At 42.5% G+C, this 22,925-nt stretch overlaps 2 protein-coding genes across 4 annotated transcripts in view; one reads left to right on the plus strand and one right to left on the minus strand.

Moving 5' to 3' along the window:
- Window positions 1–9,265, minus strand: part of LOC135194966 (ubiquitin-like protein 4A) — a 39,754-nt gene extending 30,489 nt beyond the window's left edge. Inside the window, exon 1 of the mRNA XM_064221206.1 lies at window positions 8,955–9,265. Coding sequence (XP_064077276.1) covers window positions 8,955–9,002 — 48 coding nt within the window. The 5' untranslated portion in view covers window positions 9,003–9,265. The remainder of the gene's footprint in view (window positions 1–8,954) is intronic.
- Window positions 9,266–11,564: 2,299 nt separating this feature from the next.
- LOC135194968 (calcium-transporting ATPase type 2C member 1-like) overlaps window positions 11,565–22,925 on the plus strand; it is a 128,104-nt gene continuing 116,743 nt past the window's right edge. The window contains exon 1 of one of the 3 annotated variants that reach the window (XM_064221208.1): window positions 11,565–11,761. Coding sequence is in view for 1 of the 3 variants with exons in the window: in XM_064221207.1 (XP_064077277.1) it covers window positions 18,267–18,359 (93 nt within the window). In the remaining 2 variants the exon portion in view is untranslated. Of the gene's footprint in view, window positions 11,762–17,802; window positions 18,360–22,925 lie in introns of those variants that run through there. The other 2 variants (XM_064221210.1, XM_064221207.1) reach the window with 2 other exon arrangements.

Below are 22,925 nucleotides of genomic sequence, written 5' to 3' on the forward strand. Positions count from 1 at the left end.
GAGGGGATCGTGAAAGACTCGAACCTGTCGTCAGGGATCGACGGATTCTGAGTCTTAGCTACGAAGTTCGGGACGAAATCGAGCGTCACCGATCCCCAGCCTCTGGTATGTTTTAAAAATCATAAGAAAGGCCATGTAGTTCCCTACTCTCTTCGCCGATGCCAGGGCCAGCAAGAAGAGGGTCTTGAAGGGTCAGATCCCTGTCTGACGATCTCGGAGTGGCTCGAAGGGTCTTCGAGTCCAAACTCCTAATGTACGAGAGTCACATCCCACGCAGGGGGCCTGAGTTTTTCCCTGGTGGGCAAGACCTTTCGAAGCTCCTCATTAGCAAGGAGATCTCGAACGAATTCGAGATGTCCCCCCAGTCCCCCCGTTTTAGGACGAGCGCCAGTGCTGCTCGATATCCTTTAACTGTGGGTACTGAGAGGAGCTTCTCTCGGCGAAAGAAAACACGAGGAAATCCGCTACACCTGCTGAAGAGTGGCTCTGAGAGGAGACAGACCCTGTCTACGACACCAACCACAGAAGGCGGCCCACTTCCCCTGGTACACAGCTGCAGAGGACTGTCGGACGTGTCCAGCCATCTCTGTTGCTGCGCTACGAGAAAAGCCTCTCGTTCGCAAGAGATGGGTTGGATAACAGCCAGCCGTGAAGTTGAAGGGACTGGACTGCTTGGTGGTACGTTCTACGTGTGCTGGGCTAGAAGGTTGTTGGCAGTGGGTAGCTCTCTCGGTGCGTCCGCAAGAAGAGCCAGCAGGTCGGATACCAAACGGCCTGAGGCCGTTTGGGAGCCACCAGGATCATTCTGAGATTGGAGTGACCAGGTGCTCGACTGATCACTTTCCGAATCAGACAAGAAAGAAGGAGGAAAGGCGTAAAGCGAAGAGGGTTGTCCCCAGGGGTGTTGGAGGAGCGTCCTCTGCAGCTGCCCATTGGGTCGGAACAGCTGAAAAGAAAAACCTGAAGTTTCTGTTGTGCCGGGTGGCGAACAGGTCTACGACCGGTCGCGGCCCCACAGGTTGAAGAGCCTTTCCGCTACGTCTTGGTGTAGAGACCATTCGGTCCCTATCACCTGATCCCGACGGCTGAGCTTGTCTGCTACTACATTCCTCTTGCCTGGAATGTAGCGTGCTGACAGCTCTATCGAGTGAGCCGTGGCCCACTCGTGCACCTGCACCGTCAACCTGATGGAGCGGAAGAGACACTAGCCCCCCCCCTGCTTGTTGACATATGCCACTACTGTGGTGTTGTCGCAACATCAAAACACCCACTGAGTGTCCCAACCCCCAAGCGGTCCTGAAACTCTTGGAGAGCGTTGAACGCCGGCCTTGAGTTCCAGGACATTGATGTGAAGGTGCTTTTCGTGATGGTCCCACACCTTGCAGTCAGCAACTCCTCCAGGTGTGCGCCCCATCCCTCGGTCGATGCGTCTGAGAACAGAAGCATCTCCGGGGGGGGAGTGCGTCCCATGGGCACTCCTCTTAAGAGGTTCTTTGTCGTCGAGCCACCAGGGCTAGGTCCTGCCTCACCTTGTCCCGTGATAGCACAAAGGGAAAGTAAGGAGGATCCTTGGCCTGAGACCAACTCTCCCCCTTAGTCTCCACCCCTGGAGAGACCCGCAGGTGAAGACGCCCGTGAGGGAATAACTTCTCGAGTGCGACAGATGGCCAATCACGACTTGCCATTGCTGTGCTGCCTGTTTTCTGCCGAGACAGGAAACCGGGGGGGGGGCCGGCTGCCTCCCTGATTGCTGATACGCAAGGTCTGCGGGAAAGACCTGCCCTGCTACCAGTCCTTATCAGCATACCAGGTACTTCCCTCTTCTGCTTGGGTTTCGAGATCGGACTTCTCGTAGTTTATCACGATCCCCAGATCGCGACAAAACTTGAGGAGTCGATCTCTGTCCTTGTAGCAACTGCGAGCGGGAGCTCGCCAGGGACTTAGCCAATCGTTCGAGATACCTCAGAAGACGTATCCCGTGCGAATGGGCCCAAGCTGACACCAGAGTGAACACTCCGGCGTGAACACCTGTGTGGCGGTTGAGAGACCGAAACAAAGTGCCTGAATTGTCACCCGTACCCCGTCGAAGATGAAGCCGGAGGTACTTTCTGAGGACTGATGGATGGGTATTGAAAATACGCGTCCTTCAAGTACCCCTGAAAGCATGAAATCGTTTCCCCCTGATAGACGTCGAGCACCGATCGTTCCGACCTGACACATCGTGAAAACCGCGTCGTGCGAACGAAGCGGTTTCAGGGGAGAGAGGTCTAATCACCGGACGCCAGCCCCCCGATGCCTTCCTCCACTAGAAGAGGCGGCTGTAAAAGCCCGGTGACTGGTCCTCCACGATTCTACAGCTCGTTTCGCCAGCATGGTCTTGATCTCCTGTCGAAAGAGCGTTGTCCTTGCTGATCCCCGGACATAGGTCTGTAAGGTGGACCGGATTGGAGATGAGGGGGGGCCCCGAGACTCGAAGGGTAGTAGAATCCCTCCCGCAAGGACGTCTACTATCCAGTTCTTGGCGCCGTAGCGCTGCCAAGTCGCCCAATGGCTCGCTAGGCACCCCCACTTCCGGCAGCAGGTGAGGGGGAACGCCCGTCCCTAGCGTTTCCCACCTCGTTTCCGATTTCTTTCCAGCACCCCCTCGGGGAAAGGAGGGCTGGAGGAGGGCTGGTTGCGGCCTCCTCTAGCAGAAGTTGAAAACTACAGGAGTCTTCACACGGGGTTTGGAACGGTGCAACCGTCTTCGCCGCCGTGGAAGCGCTAGCCAAGCTCTTTGGTTTGGCCGCAGTCGCTCGAGATTGCCCAGTAACCTTCGAGACTGCCTGGTGAACTAAGCGGTCACTCTCCGTCAGTGCGCCGCCTTTCCACCGCAGCGTTCCACCATCTCTCCAGGGAAGAGAGCTGGGGGAACTCCTAAGAGGTCACATTTCGAAGCCCCGAGTGCCGCCTCACGCCCCAGGCCCCCCTTGGTCACTCGGGTAAGGACTGCGTCCCTACGTCGAAGAACCAAGTTGGCCCACAGGTTAGCAGTCTGATGGGCGAGGTAAGAGATTGCTCTTCCTCCAGACTGGCACAGTCCTCCTAAAAGAAGCGTCGTCTTCGAGAGCAGAGCTCCCAGAGCGGCCGCTACTTTGGATATTGTGAGGGACCACAAATCCAACCAGGAAAACTGCTGGAATGCTGCCATAGCGGATAGATTCCAGGGCAAGTGCCTCTGCTGCGAGAACCATATGTTCTCCGACAGAGCTGCTGCAGGGGGACACACCTGGAGTCAGCCCTCGCTAACTCCGGGTTAACTGTTTCGGCAGTATCGGGTCTTCCGAAGGCACGTAGAATCGCCTCTGCCGCTGTAGAGGGAGGAGGAAGCAGCTTAGAGACCGTCCCGGACTTTAGCGAAGTCCTCCCGTCCTGAGACGAGATTCTCCACCTGATCCAGGGGACGAGTCTGCAAGCTCAGATCGAGGTAACCCCACCATCATTTTGGGCCTCCCTCTTGGGACCCCAAAAATGATTCGAGCCGGGACTGGGCTCTGCCGGTGGTAGCGGCGATCCTCCGCAAGGTCATTATGCCAGACGCATCAGCTTAATGACCTCCGCAAAGTTCCTCGTATCTCGGGAGTACAGCGTCTTGTGGAGTAGGACCGTCCAGTCCCTCCAGCAAGAGCATATCCCGCGATACTCTCCTTCAAAGGAGGAACAGCGACAGACCCCTGACGGTCGCCTCCAACTCTTGCGCGTACGTTCTGGTCGGTCCTAAAACCGTGCCTGAGCCGTACGGCGTCATAGCTGGGTCACGAGCGGCGCACCTCTCGTGATCGCTCCTCGGTTACCTCGCTCCTCCCGGTATAGCCCGAGGAGGTTGAAGGTAACGGGAGAGGCAGACCTGACGCTCCCCCCTCGCTCGCTGGCAGGACCAGCGTGCGTTTTGTGAGGGCTGCTGCTGATCGTCAACCCGCGGTGGGACGGTCGAGAGCAGCAGGCCTAGCCTTGCCGCTCGCCTGGGGTGGGCGATTGGCTCGGCTGAGAACGTCGAGACCGATCTCTAGCGTCAGGCGAGCTGCCGCTGGTCACCGTCTCCGCCCGGTCCCATCGGGAGCGGAGGACGGGTGACCTGCTAGGCTCTCTGTCGCGTCGAGACCAGGGCCAGCGTCCTCTCGGCGCGTCGAGCCGCTGGTACCAGCCGTGGCTGGTACCGGCGGCCAGCGGGGGATCCTTTCCTCCGCCTCTAAACCCGTAGGCCGGCAGCGACCGTCACGTCAGCCCGAGCAGCCAGTTGATCGCTGCGAGAGCGTCCCATGGCCTGGCGAGAGTCGTGTGCACGACTCTCGCCAGTCTTCTGCTCCCGCGCCGCTGTCTTGGACGGTCGAGCGAGCCGGGCGGGCGTTTCAAAACTTTGGGCTGGACGGTTTCTTTTCTTTGGAAGAGCGTCCACTCGGTGCTTCTCAGCGAACGAGAAGCGGGCCGAGACGGAACTTGGTTTAGCGGCAGAACCGCTAACACCAGGTGAGGAACGCACAGCCGAGGCTGGTGCACCTCTGGTCCCCGTCGACTTCTTCTTTGCAGAAGAAGTGACGGGCCCCGTTCCCGAAGGAACAGGAGGACCAGCAGAAGAGCTCCCCAAGCTCGCTGTGCGAGGCCGGGCCCTTAGAAGATCCCGAAGGAGTCTTCTTAGGGGGGGAGGAGGCAACCTTCTTCTTCTCGGCTGTTTAGCCTTAGAAGTCGAAGGGGAAGGAGAGGGCAGCAGACGAACGAAGACGACGACGACACCTTCTTCCTCTTCCTCTTCTTCTTCGCCAGGCTCCGCAGAACAAGACGTCAGGTCTTCCATCCAGGAGGGAGCCGGGGCAGTTGCCGAAGCAACAGGGCCCGACTGCACCTGTCCGGAAAGACTGAGACTGTGACAGCACCACCAACAGCAGGAAACAAAAAACAGGAACAGGTCCAGGAACAGCAGGAACGGCGGAACATCTGAAAGTGAAAATGAGCAGGCAGGCACCTGATCTGAAAAGGAATGAGCGGCTGGGACGGCAACAGGTACGGCAGGCACGGCAGGTACCACAGGAGAGCCAGGCGTCCTGTCGGCAGCTACCGTCATCCTCGGCACTGGCGGCAGGTCCAGGTGGGGGGTACTCTTTGGGCAGCGGAAGTCCGGGGTCGGCAATACAAAGAACCCAGGGGTGGTGGGGGTGGCACCGTCCTCTTTGGCACGGCAGAAATAGGTTTCTGGATGCAGCCGGGGTGGGGGTCACCGACATTACATGACGGTGTACACCAGATGCGGTGGCATCTCATATGCTGGGTGTCGAGATTGTGGTTGTTTGTAGTGGTCACCGCACCATGAGTGACCACTGCCGACCCCGCCAACCGCTGAATCAACCCCTGTATCTCGGCACTCCCTGCAGTCCCAGCGACTCCCACACCTGTCCCAAGTCGTCCTTCGCTGAGGGCACACCTGCGGAAGCAACAGTCCCCGGGTTAGTAGAGGGGCTTCCTCACGCCTGGGGGAAGAAGAACCCCCCCCAGAGCGGACGGAAGACCCCGAGTACAACTGGACGTCCGGGTAGCGGGCGCCCTCCTCCACCCACTCGACGGATCGAGAGAGGAGAAGGACTCCGCTACCCCCCCGCAGGGGAAGCGCGAAACGTGGGGGCTGGCCGGGGGGCAGGAAAGAAGACGAATGTCCGTTACCCAAAGGGAGTCACTGGACTTTCCGATGAATTCTTGGCCGGCCTAAGTCTCTTCCTCCCTTTCGCTACAGCACCCACCCTGCGCCTCGGACCAATGCATACACGTTACACAGGGCTCGTTGCGGGAGCACTCTCGCCCCCGCAACGAGTACAAACCTCCGTGAGGATCTACATCGACAAACTAATCTAAATCCCCCACATCTACGCCCCTCCAGCCCGGGGACACACTCTACGGGCGACCGGGGGGCGTGGTGAAATCCTCCCCATTTCTTCTTCACTCATCATAATGATTAACCAAAAATGCAAAAGTACTTACAATCACTCTGATTTATACAGAAAGAGAGGGGCAAATACTCAAAACTCAAAGCAAACGACAAAGCGGGGCAGAGCGATGACGAGCACGTCCCCTTCCCACACACGGCCGAAAGCAAAAGTGATTTTTGTTTACCTCCCAGTCGCGCGGCGCGCGACGATCGACAAGCAGTAACTACCGTCTCCCCTTGTTCGAAGCTTACGACCGTTCCAGCTGCCGCTAGCTACTTCCTATAGTTAAAGGACCGAGGGTTTGTATTACGTATCGGAACAATTTTTACTTTACTCGCTATTTAGTTCAACTTACTTTTGTATTTAAAAATGTTAATTTAATTCATGTATTATCCCTTTTTTTGCAACCAAATCACCCCGAAAAATTACAGATATTTCTAAAGTAGATACAAGCCAATGTTTCTAACCTTGTCGTACATCTGGCTGCCAAAAACCATACAGGAACAGACTAAGGATAAGTGGATTATAATTTTTTTTTTGCTAGCACTTTTCATTGATTTACGTCTATATTAGGATTTTGATTTTCTTTAATAACCGTATGCCAGAAATAAATGTAACCTTTAGTGTTTGCATGCTAAGAATGGCAAAATCATCGTTGCCACATTAGTGGAGCTTCACACATACGCCGATGCATTATTATAAACTGTTTCCATGAATTCTAGTTGTCATAGTAATGCTTTAATGATAAAATTGCTTTAATATTTATGTATATATACTTCCAATATATAGCCTAATTTCACCAATTTCCACATTTTGTGTATAGTGTTATACCCAGTTTGGAGGGTGAACACATACTGAATGGCAACAGAGAGAGAGAGAGAAAGGAAGGCGAAGGAAGGAAGAAAGACGGGTGGCGGTGGAGGGGGGGGAGAGGGTAGGTGGAGCTTTTTACGTATGTTTGTATCCATTTCTGGATAATGGAGTTTTTGTACATGGACGAGAGTCGTTATTCTTTACAATTAGTGATTCACGATACCCTTATAAATTATGGCACTGGGTGTCATGCACTATAGCAAAATCTCGTTCTGATACGAGTGTTCGTTACAGAAATATTGCCAAAAAACGTGCTTGCACTGTCTCTGAAACCCATAGTAGGTATGCTGCTTAGTTGTCAATCAAGTTTTTTGTAAAAAAGTATTTTTTACATGCTAGCTATTGAATAAATTTGTATTTATCTCAATCAAAACATGCCCCTCAATGCTAACTTTCTTCTTTTAACGACTTTCTGGTCATTGCAAATTCGGCCCCATAACCCATAATTTCTTATGGTGCGAAAACAGACAGAGGCCCAGGGACCAAAACGATTGCGTCACACTACGGCGGTAATCCGGCAGTAAAAAATCTTCATATATCCAAAAAGTAAATAATAAAGATATATATGCGCAATACAATTATAACAATTACATGAATAGCTGATAATCTGCATGAATAACTGGTAAACTGTTCTGCAAGAAAGTTGAGTTTAGCAATTATTTACAATAGGTACGAAATTCAAGATGTCATGACGTCATAATACAGGACTTAAAAGAACGTTCTAATTCCGAAAAACAATTACTTAAATCTGAGTCAGAATCGAGTTACTTTATCAATAACGAATATTTTCAAATTAATCGTCATAAATATGTAAAATATTGATGTTTTACTATTTATTTAAAAAATTGGGTTGTTTACACATTACCGGGCCAGTTGCTCCCTACTTTGTTTGTTGTTGTTTTGGTATCGCGACACCCAAGTCCATCCGCCATGGTAAGTAGCCTTACTGTAACCCCTGTGGTTAGTGCGCGCAGCGCAACATTACCTCTTGCCAGAACATGCCGTGCCTGCCAAGAATCTTTAAATATGCGGATAAGGCGTGAAGCGCCGTTCCGCCACGGCCTTACTGACAGCACACACAAATCGATCGTCGCGGATATGTAGTAGCTCCCTACCTTGTTTGTTGTTGTTTTGGTATCGCCACCATATTGGTTTTGGTGTTCTTCCGCCGATTTCGGTCGGCGGTCGAGTGGGCCCGCTAATCTGTAAGTGCTCCAAAAAATTATCTAAGTGCACGCTTCGTTGTCGTCTTCAACCAAAACAGTTGTTTACTTAAAAACGTCCTGGTAAGGGACCGTGTTCCGATTGTTGTGATGAAAGTGCCCCAGCGTCTGTGGGTACAAGTGGTGTGCGGATTTATCACAGGAAATGGGAAGTTTGTTGACACAAGCGACTCCGTAAACATCGAGATGGCGTCAATCTTCTAAGTTATTTAATCGTAAGCAAAAATTTCGAAAGCGTTTTGGTGAGATTTCCACTACCGTGGACACCCTTTTCACTACCCTCTGTTTAAAACTTAAAATTTGGCCTTAATTTGTAACTTTGGAGAAAATACTTACTTCAAGAGAGGAAAGTAGAGGTATTAAGGTGTTGCTCCCATGACCTATAACTCGTGACTGGTGCCCATCTCCAGAGTCAGGACGTGTTAAAGTACTTTTTCTAAAGGTGGGTACGAACACAGTCAAGGTGTCTGCATCTACCTAGTCCACTCAGTTGTTTACCCTATTCGAGAGAAAGTAGAGGTCTCAAGGTGTTGCTTCCACGACCGATGACTCGTGACTGGTGCCCATCTCCGGTGTCAGGACGTGTTAAAGTACTTTTTCTGGAAGGTAGGTGGGTTAAAGAGCGGGCAAGATGGCCGCAGGTAGTCCACTCGGTTGTTTACCCTTCTGTTGTTTCACCAACTAGGCTAAATATAGGCTAGTGAAAAAGTGGTCCATTCTTTCGATCAATAGCCGCACAGCGATGTTTTACCCTAACTTAAATACCGGCTGGACATAGCCCTAATTAGACTTGGGTGGTCGTAACCACAGAGCTGGAGGTCGAGGAGACTACGACAATAGGGCTACGTACGGCCTAACCTACAATTTAAAAAAAAAAGGCAACCAAAACACCACAAAGACCTACCTCTATTGAACACTGGCCACCGTGCAACATTTTGACAGTAACCTTCATTTTCGAAGTGAAGCTCTTGTCACTTATTCAGGGCAACAAAAAACTTCGGCCGAACTCAGGCAGCCTTCTCGATGTTGTTTTCGTTTCTTCTTCTTCCTCCGGGACGTAGGATAGGAACACTCATGGGATTTGCTTTTCCCAAACAATTTCTCTGTTGTTGGCTTTATTTTGTTTTACGCAGTGTATTATATATATAAAATATTTTGGCTATAGTATTTAACAATTTTATATAAGGTCTATAATGCTATTTACTGTATTATTGATAAATCGTCTGAAGTTCTCCAAATAAATTTTCATTCATTTCCTCTTGTAATCTTGTTTGGCCTTGAAGTATTTTGGTCGGATAGTTTATCAAACTTTAATTAACTATCTAGGAACTTTATTGATGGTTATGGATAGAGATATTCAATTGACTATTTCTAAATGACTTAATGAAGTTTTTTTTAATTCTCATTGAATAATTTCTTATTGGGCTTTGCTTGTTAGTGCTAAAACTAATGGTACTCAAGCAAACCTATCGTTACAGAAGTAATTTTTCAGTTTCTGGTAGCAATTCTATACTTCCAAGTGATTACCTTAATAGTAAATCATTACCTCTCTTAGTAAGTAGCCTACTTATCTTGCAATATTTCACGGCATCTTGGTTATATTGCTTTTATTACACTTGTAACCCACAAGGAACTTTTTTCAGTAAGCTGACTCCACTTTTAATTACTTTTCCCAATATTCTAATTTGAATTCTTTCTATATTTTGCTGGGACATACCTATGTCTGTTATCCACTATCTATTATAAATAAATTATCATCTAGAATGCTACACTTCAGCATCTCCATGTTTTCTGTTGTTCCTACTCATGCAGCTCTTTATTGCAAACTATGCAAGCGACCTGCGGCCTACAATAATCTCATGCATCTTTTTAGCATCTATTTTCTGTCGCTTGAAACAACACTTTTCCGGCAATTTTAAACTTATCAACATCCTATCCTTTTAACAATGTTTTACTTGATTGGTCTGAACGACTGTGCTGCTATTTATGATAAGTTGGGTCACCCTATGTTTAGTTTTATTCTCCCAGGTTGTGACATTAGGCTATATATATATACAATAATATATTATTAAGAGATATATATATTTATAATTAATATTATACACACACACCACACACATACACACACACACACACACACACACACCACACACACATATATATATATATATATATATATATAGATTATATATAATATAATATACATACTCAAGTTATTCATATATATAGAAAGAAAGAAAGAACTGTCTCGGACCTTAGGCTGTGCCAGAGCTTCTAATACTATCGACCTCCATAAAGTGGATTTGAATTCCCTGGCTTAAGAGCTCACTCAAGTACTACAAATTCTTTCTCTTATTTGTTTATTTACCTATTTAGTTTATTTATGTTTAATAAATGCATGCGTACGCGGTCTTTGCTTATTTTATTAATTAATTGATTAATTTATCAATTCATATTTACATTTGACCATCCTGTTCCCAGGAAGTTTGTTTAGCACGTTCATTGACCCTTGGCAGTTTCATAATTATGTTTGCTCGCCATGAATATAAAAACAATAATGTTCAAAATATAACTGAAAGGAAGGATGTTCAAGGCCCCAATTACTCATTATAATATGCATCTATATACGTCATTCATCTAGCACCACACCCCTGTATATTCTCATTAAAACTCTGAATAACTGCTAATTACTTCCTGGGGCGTTCAATATTCAGACAGTAATGCATCCCCGGAAGAAAGCACCTACGTGTAACCTCAAAGTAGCATAGTACTAGCCTACACTCGAGCGCGTGCAACACACACACACACACACATGGAGGTCTTTAATTGTCCGGCTCTCAACTTCTCCTCACAAAAATAAGTATTAATTTGGTGCTTATTAGTCTAATAAGTCTCGTCTTCATAATTTTTTTTACATTATACTGTATTATACTCCTCGGAGAAATTTGCCCTTGAAATAAAATCTGCTGCATTCCCATAATGCTTACACACTTCTATAGTTCCATCTTATTTTCTATTTTTCATCTGTTTCAAAATTCCTCAGCTTCTATAGGTTCACCAAAGTTAACATTTTCATTCCTTCTTGCCTATCAATTCTCACTTTTTTCCAACCTTAAAAACAGTGGATTTGAGAGAATACTACTTTACCTTAGCTTTCAATAGGAACTTATCCATCAGTCATCATTCTTTATAAGCTTGTCATAAGGAATTTACAATTTCACTGGCTGTTTCCTTTGAGATAACTTTCAAAAAGTGGCATTTACTTACACTTTTTTCCTCTAACAGTATGTGGTATTACGCAGGATTAGATACGTAGTCTTTTGACGAGGATGTTAATAAAAAACAATTAATTTCCACTGAAATAGTCGTCTATAACTATCATATCTGATCTTCTAATAGTATATTGAGTCATTATTGACGTTAATGTTAATTGTTGGTAGACCTGTATTGAAAAACAGTACTTATACTTAATGCCTCCTTGTCTTTTTCAAAGATGGCTTCCGAGTGAACGTCCAACTCTAGGGTTGCTCGATAACAACTTTCGCTGAGGAAACATCACAACATCCCAACGCGATTGATTTTTGTGTGCACCGTTTAGTGATGGAATTTTACGCTTTTTTCGACTTTTGAGAGCACGGGTTCTTGTGCTCGCGTGGCCGTAAGGGGTAGTAATACCCATGAAGCCCAAAGAACAGCTCTGAGTGAGATAAGGTAAGAACTATGGCCGAGTTCATTGTTTATTACCGAAGCTTCGTGAAACAGCTGATGAAACGAGTGGCCAAATTTTGTCTCAGAATTTGTTCGTGGTCAATAAATATTATTAGATGTTTTTATAATTAATGTTTATTGATTCGAAGTGCTCTGGTTTTTGGTAATATAAATTGTAAAAATACCATTAATTACCCTAAGTCAGCGTAGCTTAGTTATTTAAAGCGTACAGATAAGGTACCCAAATCATGACGTTGGCAACGTGTCTAGGTACCATACCAAGAGCTACCTATTGCAGATATGTGGCTAGTATACGTTTTTTCCCAATTATAATTTTTCTCTATAAATAGGGTTAATTTTGGGAGAATTTGACGTTTATTTCCACATTTTAAATGTTTAGGTAGGCTAGGCTGAAGTTGAGGAAAGAAAAACTAAGGAAATAGCCTAGGTATGTACCTACTACCTTAGTACGAGGCTATAGGTAGCCTGGGTTAGGTATCCTAGCTGTGGCATTTCACCCTGGTCTACTTTTCATTGGACAGTAACCTAGAATGTACACAAAGGGAGTATATATTAGGTATAGGGTAAAAAACCGCATGGTACAGGGGTGGACCATGTACGATCAATGTGTACAACCCCAAGAAAAGTACATATAACGCGTCCTGACACCGGAGTAGAGGTCTTTAGCTCCGTTTCTCACCAACCACAAGTCGCGTCTGATGCCCATCTCCGATGTCAGGACGCGTTATAATGTTACTTTTTTTGGGGTTGTACACATTGATTGTACATGGTCCACCCCTGTACCATGCGGTTTTTGCCCTATAGCCTAGAACCCAAAGGGAATTGTAATATTTGCATCTTACCATATTTTTGCACCTAGGTAGGCAGGTTGTGCCCAACATTGCCAATGATTTTGACCTAGTAAAAGAACCGTCTTGGCCATATATTTAGGCTGGTCGACATTTACACTGTATCTAACTTGCCAGCTTATAGACTTAATAGTAGGTAGGTAGTAAAGCACAGTGTATTTGAAAAATAATTCGTAGAAGTTGGTTGTTGCATCAAAAATATGTAACACTCGAGATACGTTCATTGTTGATAGTATGGTTAGGAGAAGAAAGGTGGACCATCCTTACATTTATCATATGTGAATTATATTTGTTCTACTTATTTTTAATTAAATTTTTTATCAGCCCATTGTAACTAGCTGTTAATGTTGAGATGGTGTTATATAGGGTAAAAAACTGCATGGTACAGGGGTGGACCATGTACGATCAATGTGTACAACCCCAAGAAAAGTACATTATAATGCGTCCTGACACCGGAGTAGAGGTCGTTAGCTCCGTTTCTCACCAACAAGAAGTCGCGTCTGATGCCCATCTCCGATGTCAGGACACGTTATAATGTACCTTTTTGGGGGTTGTACACATTGATCGTACATGGTCCACCCCTGTACCATGCGGTTTTTTACCCTAGTTAGTTGAAAATTTGTCTACATAAACTGGCAATAAACAGGATGGTTTTCATGCTCAACTTGGTCATAAATTCTGACTTGTATGCATTTTCTGGACTGCATTTAAAAAAATAATTTCTGAATGTGTTATGGAAAAAAAAATTTTTGACGGCAAATGTACATGTACATATGTAATACCATATAGTATAGGATAATTATAGTTAAACTTTTTATGCTCAATATACTTCACTTTGTGGTTCAATATACTGCACTTTGTGGTAAGCACATCTTTATTTATTTATTTTTTTTATTGAATACAGCTGTAAAACTAATTATACTGAGAGGTTTTTGTTGTATGCATGAATAAGTTAGATGCAGTGTGACTGATATGTTTGGTTTTTTTTCTCTTACCTTTTGATCAAGAATATTATTTTAATAGTATAGCAGGTGTTATGTACAGGGAAAGTGAACACGAAGTCCGGTATGTTTATGTGTTACATACTTTTATCCTCAATATTCATACAGCGCCTCAGTGGCGTAATCGGTATGGTCTTGGCCTTCCACCTCTGTGGCTGCGAGTTCGATTCTGAGGCATTCCACAGAGGGGTTAGAGATGTGTATTTCTGGTGATAGAAGTTCACTCTTGGTGTGGTTCGGAAGTCACATAAAACGGTTGGTTCTATTGCTGAATAACCACTGGTTCCATGTAATGTAAAAACACCATACAAACAAACAAATCAGTATTCATGCAGAAAAATGATTCAGTTTGTCAGTTGTTGATCATAGATATGGAGAAAATCTTACGCCAAGAGGTTTGCCATAAGAAACCGGGAAGTGTAGATGTTAAAGACAAAGACTGCAAGTACAGTACAACATTTTCCCTTTGTGAGTTGGAAAAACATTGATTTTTGTTGCTAAGACAGCCAGTGTTATGCCCTTTACTCTTGGAGGGTTACTTCATTTATCATAATGTTATAGGTTGGTTGATTTTTCTCATGAGATTAGCATGTATGTCACAGCAGTTTCCTTTTGAGAATTGTATCGACTAAAACGCAGTTTTAACCTATGCGAAGTTTTTCACCATTATGTTTCTTTGTCTGTTGGTCAAGCTTCAGTAAGTTTATCTTGTTCCATACTTAGGTTTAGCCAGTGTTTGAAGGTTCCTCAGAGAAAATAATTATAGTTTTGTCTGTGGTTTACCACACATATCAGTGAAAATGTCACTGCTGCTCTTTTTCAAGTGCTGCTACAGTTTTTATTGTACTCTGGAGAGAGCTGTGCCTCTATAACTGACCAAAGCTTTGAAACTTTCACTTCTGTTTACGCTGTAAAACTGGAGATCTATTGAGTTTGTTGTATCGGTTGTATATACTTTTCTTATCTGTTTATGTTAGCTGTAGCATAAGTTAGAAAGTAAGTACTAGTGACCTCACCCTCCCCAATATATCAGTAAGACATGGTTAGCCAGATGTAGGTGAAGGGCCTATCAGCAGTGTGTAGAATTGTGAAACAAGTTGAAGCTAAAAAGTGTTTGAATAACTTGCAATGAGTAATGCAAAACTATACTGACTGAACATGTCAACTTACAAAGTGTTGAAGGAATGTTAATAATGAAATCGTGTGGGTTAGATCTAGATACAGACAAGGAATTCATTCAAGCCTGAAATTGGGTTGAGATGTTGTTCAGTGAATAAGTATAAGAATACATTTGTAAATCCAGAATCTGGAACAATCAGGTCATAGCCTTAAGTTACAGATGTATATTATGGTAAATAGGTAATTGGAAAAATATGAGACAGTAACTGAGACGTGCACCTTGGAATAAAATTTGATTGAAATTTTAGGAAGGGTTTAATGTATAAAAATTAAAGCATTTAATTTAGATTAATTTTTTGAAACAGTAGTTATAAGAGCATTAAAACACAGTAAAGTGATATATTAAAAAGTTAAATACTGTGCAAACATGTAAACAATAATGAAAACTGTTAAGGATAAGAAATTAAGGTGCAGGCCCATTCATAGATGCTCTCCTACTGTCTCTGACAAGGAGGCATTTTACCAGTAGTAGTCAAGAAATGTCTTGTAACAGGAAGATGGGGACCAATCAGCCCACTACCAAGTGGTCTTATAGAAAACGTATACTGTACTATCTATTTGATTATTCTTGTGCTCTATGTTCTCCTTAAAGTTTAGAGTGAAGTTCTGTCTCAATAGCTCCACTCTAGGGGAAGTGTCTTTAAGGGATCAGACCATCAAGACATTTCCTCTCCGCTTTTTTTTTTTTTTTTTTTTTTTTTTCTCCTCCTCGCAAGGCAAACCTTCAGCCTTATTTCCAGAGTAATCTGTTCACAAGGCTGGTATTGATGGTTCTTTTCATCATCCAAAACTATTTCAATGATTCTGATCTGTATGTGTCCTGTATTTTATATTTGTTTATATCAGAGAAGGTTGAAATATTTTTGCGTCGGGTTTACAACTTTCTCCTGTTTGTAGGGCCGCCATGGCTTGTTTAGAGGCAGAGTTTATATATGGATGATTTTATATACAAATGACTGATTAGAATTTTGTTCTAACATAGGTTAAGGTCCACAAATTGCAAGTTTTGTTTAAATCCCGCTGGGGTTAGAATTTTTTACTTCTGTCCTATCTGTACTTGTTTTTCTTATTAAATCCTGGTTCTGTTATAGGGATTATCATATTTTTTGCCCAGTTCTCAAGTTGCCTTCCACACTGTAGGAGTATGTAGCAGGATGATCACAATGCCAACCTAATGTGTTATTTGCCATGTTAAGGCAGCAACTAGAATTGAGCACCTTGAGGTACTTTTTAAGTACGTACTAGTTCCCTTAAGATAATTTTGAAGTAGTTAGGCCTTCTGAAACCTGAATGTTATCAGCTGATGCTTATGTAGGGCAGTGTTTCAGATGTTGGAAATAGTTACTGTTACAGTTTCTTAAGGCAGTTAGGACATAATTAAAGGTGAACTTGTATACTTATCACTAGACATTTAACTTCAAATCTTCCCAGGGTTTTTACTGCGTATTATTTATTTTTAAAATGATAACGCCTGTGTACATTTGCTGGATGATATAATATCTGAGTTATGGATGCGTACACTCATTCCTGGCATTATCAGTTAGAGTGTTGAAAGATTAAGATCCCAAGTAGTTGACGTAATGCTCATCTGTTTGTCAGATTCGTCCTTCACATGTTTTTAGGAAAATAGAGTTGTTAGGTGATTAATTAAGGAGAATCTTTTTCTTAGTATTTATTTAAAAAGAAAACACAATGGGGTATTTCAATATCCTATGTGCGCCATAACATAAATGTAAATGGTGCTAGAAAAAAATGTAGCATAATTTAAAAGCAGATTTTGAGAATTAGGTGGCAGCCTTTAAATAGTTTAGCTTGAGTTGCATATTTCGTATCATGATGTGATTGATTGTATATTGTAATGGATATTTTAAACTACAGCTGTCTTGTGACTGTTTAATATATCTCATGATGTAACTTATTTTTTTTTGTCACACAATTAATAGCGGTTCTCTTCCAAAGAAAATCCTGTGCGTAAAAGAAAAGTGATTTAGAAACGCATATGTGGTGTGAATGTGAAATGTATCGTGTGGATGGCAAGAATACAAAAGGTTTTAAATGATTAAATAAAGATAATTAATTTTACTAAACAGTTTTAGAATTAAAAATGGAGAACATTAATTTTACCAGAAAGTTTTAAACAGTACAAGAATGATTGACGGTTATCAGTTTTAGTACTGTATATATCAGTTATTCAGATTAATGTGGTATACAATAGTTTACTAAATAAAAAGTGTTGGAAGTGACATCATTCCTTATAATACATTCATGATATTCAGGCTTTTGCGCATTGCCATGTATATAGTACTGTATTGTTTTGTATCTCCTCAACAAAATGATAACAGTAATATCTCGTGTTTGTTTTAGGTAATGATTAAGATTTCTAAATGTTTTTTTCCGTTTTAGTATTGATTAGGTTGTGAACTTTTTAATTTTTTCTATTTTTATTTTATTATTATTTATATTATTATTATTTTTGCATAGCCAGGCTACTTGCTGAGTCAGTTAATGGGTCTTTTTCGTGCTAAGTGTATCTCCTCATTTTGGTAATATAATCCTGTCAGATACTTGTAAAGAAAAATTAATGGGTTTCATTGCATTTTAGCTGCCTCATTCTTTATTTAGTGTTGTTTTACTTAAAATGTCACAGCCATGAACCACATACTGCAATTTATTTACTACTACTACTACTACTCTACTACTACTACTACTACTACTACTACTACTCAAAAGAGAAACATTGTTCATATGGAACAAGCCCACCAGTGGGGCCATATATTGAAGACACCAAGGATCCCAGAAGTCGTGTACATTTTTGCCCTTGATTAATTGAATGTTATTGACCTTAGCCCAAATTGGTTGCTCATGCCCATGCATAAGTCACGAAGATGATAACATGCATCTCGAGTGGAGATGATAAGGTATCTGATTATAGGTTTGGGGGTATCAGAGTGCGAGATCAGAGTTTGCTCATTCTAGGACGTGTTGTTTTCGTCACCGTTCGCGTGGTCTATTCGCGCCATTCTCTTGTTTTTGTGCTTTACAGTGGAAGCCAGCGCAGAGAACGCAGCGATCAGAAAAGTGTTCCGTTCGTTTTCATAAGTGAAATAAGTTCGTTTGTGCTTTTGTGGTGACGTTTTAAAGTACCCGCAGTTAAATTAGCAACGCTTGAAAGTGCCATGCTTTTGTTACCGGTGCTGATAACTTAGGTCTGAAGGCTGTGATGATTTTTTTTTTTTATTTTGTAATCAAGTCATCGAACTTCTTTCTCTCTCTCGGGACGTTAACCCTCATTTGGATCAGATTACAGATCTAGCAATGGTGCTTCTAACTAGCGACTTTAAACCTGCGGACGTATTCGGACGAGAACGTTAAGTGAAGGCTTTGTAATGATTTCAAACTAGAAAAGAGGGATAAGTGTGGCAGCTTTATAACTTTTAGAAGTTCGTTAGTGTTTGCAATATGAGGATTTCATCAAGGAACCAAAGGGGTAATCCGTATGCAGTCTATCAGAAGGAGGTTCAGAATGGATATGCCACAACTCTTTATGTTGGGGTAAGTTTTGTTTCACGTGTTATTTGAGCTCTGCACATGTCAGAAAACGCGCGCATACAACACACACCATACAATCCACGTTAAAAGGTGAGTGAAAAACGAGACTTGGAATAAGTACTTTCGTAGTAAATTCTACATTTTCAAGTTTATACTAAGTAAAAGCATAGTTTACAGAGTTTTATAGACAAAATTAAGTTGTGGTGGTAAACTTTATATATATATATATATTATATATATATATATATATATATATATATATGCTTAGAAAAAATCACAGTAGATGCACGCGACTTCATTAAATAAGGGAATACCACAGGAAAATGATGGTCAGAACAATCCAAGCGCTTTATTCGTCTTTACTAGACGAAAGCGCTTGGATTTCTGACTATCATTTTCCTGTGGTCATTACTGCTTACATAATTTATATAGTATATATATATATATATATATATATATATATATATATATATATATATATATATAAAATATAAGGTTTGAATAACACTCATATATACTTATGCCCAAAACTACTTAATTTTGTATATAAAGCCCTGTAAATTATGTTTTTACTTAGTGTGAACTTGAAAGTGTAGAGAGAGAGAGAGAGATGCCCTCAGTGGTGGCGGTTTTGAAAATGAAGCATGAAAGGTTTAGAAGTTTTGAACAGAATAGTGCTATTTAATCGCCCAATACTATATGTTACAGTAATGGAGTCAGCGTGACGATGACGATGCTTCTTTGTTTGTTTGTTTTTGCCTTCTTTACCTGCGCGTGTTCATCCTTTGAAACAACAGTTAAAAGATGAGCGGCATGTAATTCTCTCTCTCTCTCTCTCTCTCTCTCTCTCTCTCTCTCCTGAAGTCTAATGGCAGACTTGCGTGTGTTAGTATCTTGTATAAATATGCTCTCTGTATGAATATTCACAATTACCCACAATTTATGTACTGCTGACAGTTCACTAAAGCTGTGGTCAATTTGTAACAGTGATATGTCATTCACATACAAGTACGGTACGATTTTATTATGTTAGTTCCTCATGTAACCTGTTCCTCTTCGGACGAGTGGGTTACGTGCTCGCCTACCGTTTCGGTAGTCCCGAGTTCGATTCCCCGCTCTGCCAATGTGGAATTAGAGGAATGTATTTCTAGTGATTAGAAATTAATATCTTGATGTAATGTGTGTCGGATCCCACAATAAGGTCCCGTTGCTAAGTAACCAGTTGGTTCCTAGCCACGTAAAAATATATGTAATCCATCGGGCCTGCCCTGCGAGGGCTGTTAATCAGCTCAGTGGTCTGGTTAGACTAAGATATATACTAACTTCCTCATGTAACCAGCGTTGTTTCAGTTTTATGAGACGGCATCTTGGTGTGAGAACTTTAGGATTTTTCATCTTGTTTCTGGAATTTCTCCCAGTTTTCAAGTGATAAAGCCAATATATGTGTAGGAATATACTGAATTACCTGGAGAAGGGTAGTATAGTAATTATGTTTTCATCAACAAGTTGCAGTCAAGATGCAGGTTTTTTTAGAGACAAATAATACCACAAGCATGAACTTATTTGGTTGAAATTTCGCCCAGTTGTTAAGTGCCAAAACTAATATTCGTATACTCCGTAGGGGGGTAGTGCCGTCAGTGCGCCTTATGCGTTGCACTGTTGGCATTATTTAAGGTTCTTTGCAGCGTGCCTTTGGCCCCTAGCTTCAACTCTTTTAGTTCCTTTTACTGCACCTCCACTCATATTCTCTTTCTTCCATCTTACTTTCCACCCTCTCCTAACTATTGATTCATAGCTCAACTGCTTTGAGGTTTTTGAATGACCTCATAGGTCCCAGTGCTTGGCCTTTGGCCTAAATTTCATATTCAATTCAATTCAATATTCGTATCATTAGGTAGCATCCAGAGTTTTCTCCGACAAGTTGCACTCATGATGCGAGATTTGAGGGATGAACTTTTTTGGTAAAATTTCGCCCAAATCTTCAGTGGTAACATTAATAACCGTGTAGCAATATCTTACTTGGAGAAGGGTAATGGAAGTTAGAATATTGTCTTCAACAAGTTGTAGAGATGTTGCAAGCTTTGAGGAACAAACAAAGCCCACTGTCTCGAACGTATTACAACGCAGGTCATAGCCGAGGGTAGCCGATTTTTTTTTTTTTTTTTTTTTTTTTTTTCGTGGTGCCTGTGATAATATGAGGCAGGAATCTTCCCTCCTCCTCCTCCGCCTCCTCCTCCTCTTATTCACCGGTAAGTTCAAGGTCACCGTCTCACTGTAGGACCGAGAGTGGTCATTAAACAAAGCAAGCTTTGTCTTCGCCTCCTGACTTGTAAAACGTTTTGCATTCCATAGGAAATAATATTTAGGATAACATTTTTCTCCCCTTTTTATGCTCTGGGACGCCTAGAGGTAATTAGATTACAGTAGAGGTTGTATATATTGAATTCTAGGCGTCTGCATAACTCGTAGGGGTGGGGGGGGGAGGGGGCCATTAGTATAGGGGTCCAGGTGATCACTATGCACAGTGTGTTGCTTCCTTCTCGTCCCGGGAGGCCAGGAACCTTATCCTGATACTACCTGCTGTCGCTACTCTACATTTTAGATATAGAGGTGAGCCCTCGGTGTTAAAAGAAAAGGGGTTAGGTAACCTCCATACCTGCCTACCCAGGCGCGCGGATACACAGCACACACCTGTATAGTAGGTAAACATTCAGCCGCTTTGTCAGACCACTTAAACATGCGCACAACTCACCTATAGGCGTTAGGGTACAGGTGTGTACCGTTCAGTACACCTATTGGCGTTAGGGGACAAGTGTGCACCACCGTTCAGACATGGCCCCATGTCTGTAGTGTACCGTGCAGCATTGGCTCCATCTGTAGTGTACCATTCAGACATTGGATCCATCTCTTTAGTGTACCGTTTAGACATTTCCCCATCTTTTTAGTGTACCGTTCAGACATTGGCCCCATCTCTATAGCCTTATAAACCTTCTCTTTGTCCTATGATTGCTTTTCATCAGAGACCGGGGCTTAACCCAATTTTCAATATACACTCGCTTAACTTCCTCGAAATTTAGCCGGCGCGGATGAGTGCTTAAAAAAGTCGACTGTTACGAATATACGAACGTGTTTCTTAAATTAAATACGTATATTGGTTAGTCTTTGATGCTGCCGATTAGTTTATGAAAAGGGTAGAACATCATAACGTGGAACTTGCATATCACCTTGTTTGATAAAGTCTTATCTTGATTATTGACTTGAAGAATCACACGTGGATGTTAAGGAGAGAGAGAGAGAGAGAGAGAGAGAGAGAGAGAGAGAGAGAGAGAGAGAGAGAGAGAAGAGGGGGGGGGGGGGGGGGGGGGGGGCAAAAATCATAGCATGAAACGTGTATATCACATTTTTGTTAAAGCTTTATCATGATCACTGAATAGCCTTGAAGAATCGCACGAGGATGTTGAGAGAGAGATAAAGAAAGAGAGAGACGAAAAATCATAGCATGAAACGTATATATCACATTTTTGTTAAACCTTATCTTGATCACTGAACAGACTTGAAGAATCGCACGTGGATGTTAAGGGGAAAGAGAGAGAGAGAGAGAGAGTTGGGGAATATTTTTGAAATATTCAAGATATTACAGGTTGCTCAGAGAAACAGGAGTCCCAGCTTGCACAAGACATGCTTAATTTAACAACTCAAGTTAATCTTGAGGTGTTTAAAACCCAGTTTTTTTTTCTGGGAGTCGAGAGAAATAAAATGTAATTTGGATAAAAGCTGCTTCATAGAGAATCCCAGCCATGACTGTGATAGCATTCGCAACATGCACACCTTTAAGTACCTTAACAAACAAACATACAGTCACAAGTAGTATTCAAATAGGTACAAGTTTATGACAACAGAAGAAACCGTGAATGCGGAAATGATCTCCAGACCATGTCGTAAAAATACAATCATTGTTTTTGTATGAGTCATGTTGTGGTTTTTCGTGACGACAGAATTTATATTCAGTGTTTGTGTGTGCGTTCATATGAATTTTTCTTCCTGGAGCTGCAGGTGTGTTTATGTATGTATTTATGTATTTATGTATGTGCAATTTACATTTTGTACCTTGATTCATAAGCCAGTGCATGCGTACTCGTCGTAGTATCTCATATTAATTTAATATTAATTTAATTAAGAGTTTGTAATTATAATTACCATATGTCTTAAATTATATATATATATATATATATATATATATATATATATATATATATATATATATATATATATGTAGTGTGTTTGTGTGTGTTATGACGAAAGCGCTTGGACTTCTGCCTATCATTCTCCTGTGGTATTCGCTTATTTAATGAAGTCGCGTGCATCTTCAGTGATTTTTTTTAAGCATATATATATATATATATATATATATATATATAATCTATATATTATCATATATATATATATATATATATATATATATGGTGTGTGTATGTGTGTATGTATGCGTGTGTGTCTGCATGTATTACATCTACACAAAATAAGTAAGAAGTAACGGGAAAAAATATGGTAAAGAATTGACGGAATACA

The sequence above is a fragment of the Macrobrachium nipponense genome, chromosome 15 (genome assembly GCF_015104395.2).
Source record: "Macrobrachium nipponense isolate FS-2020 chromosome 15, ASM1510439v2, whole genome shotgun sequence".
Taxonomy (NCBI): domain Eukaryota; kingdom Metazoa; phylum Arthropoda; class Malacostraca; order Decapoda; family Palaemonidae; genus Macrobrachium; species Macrobrachium nipponense.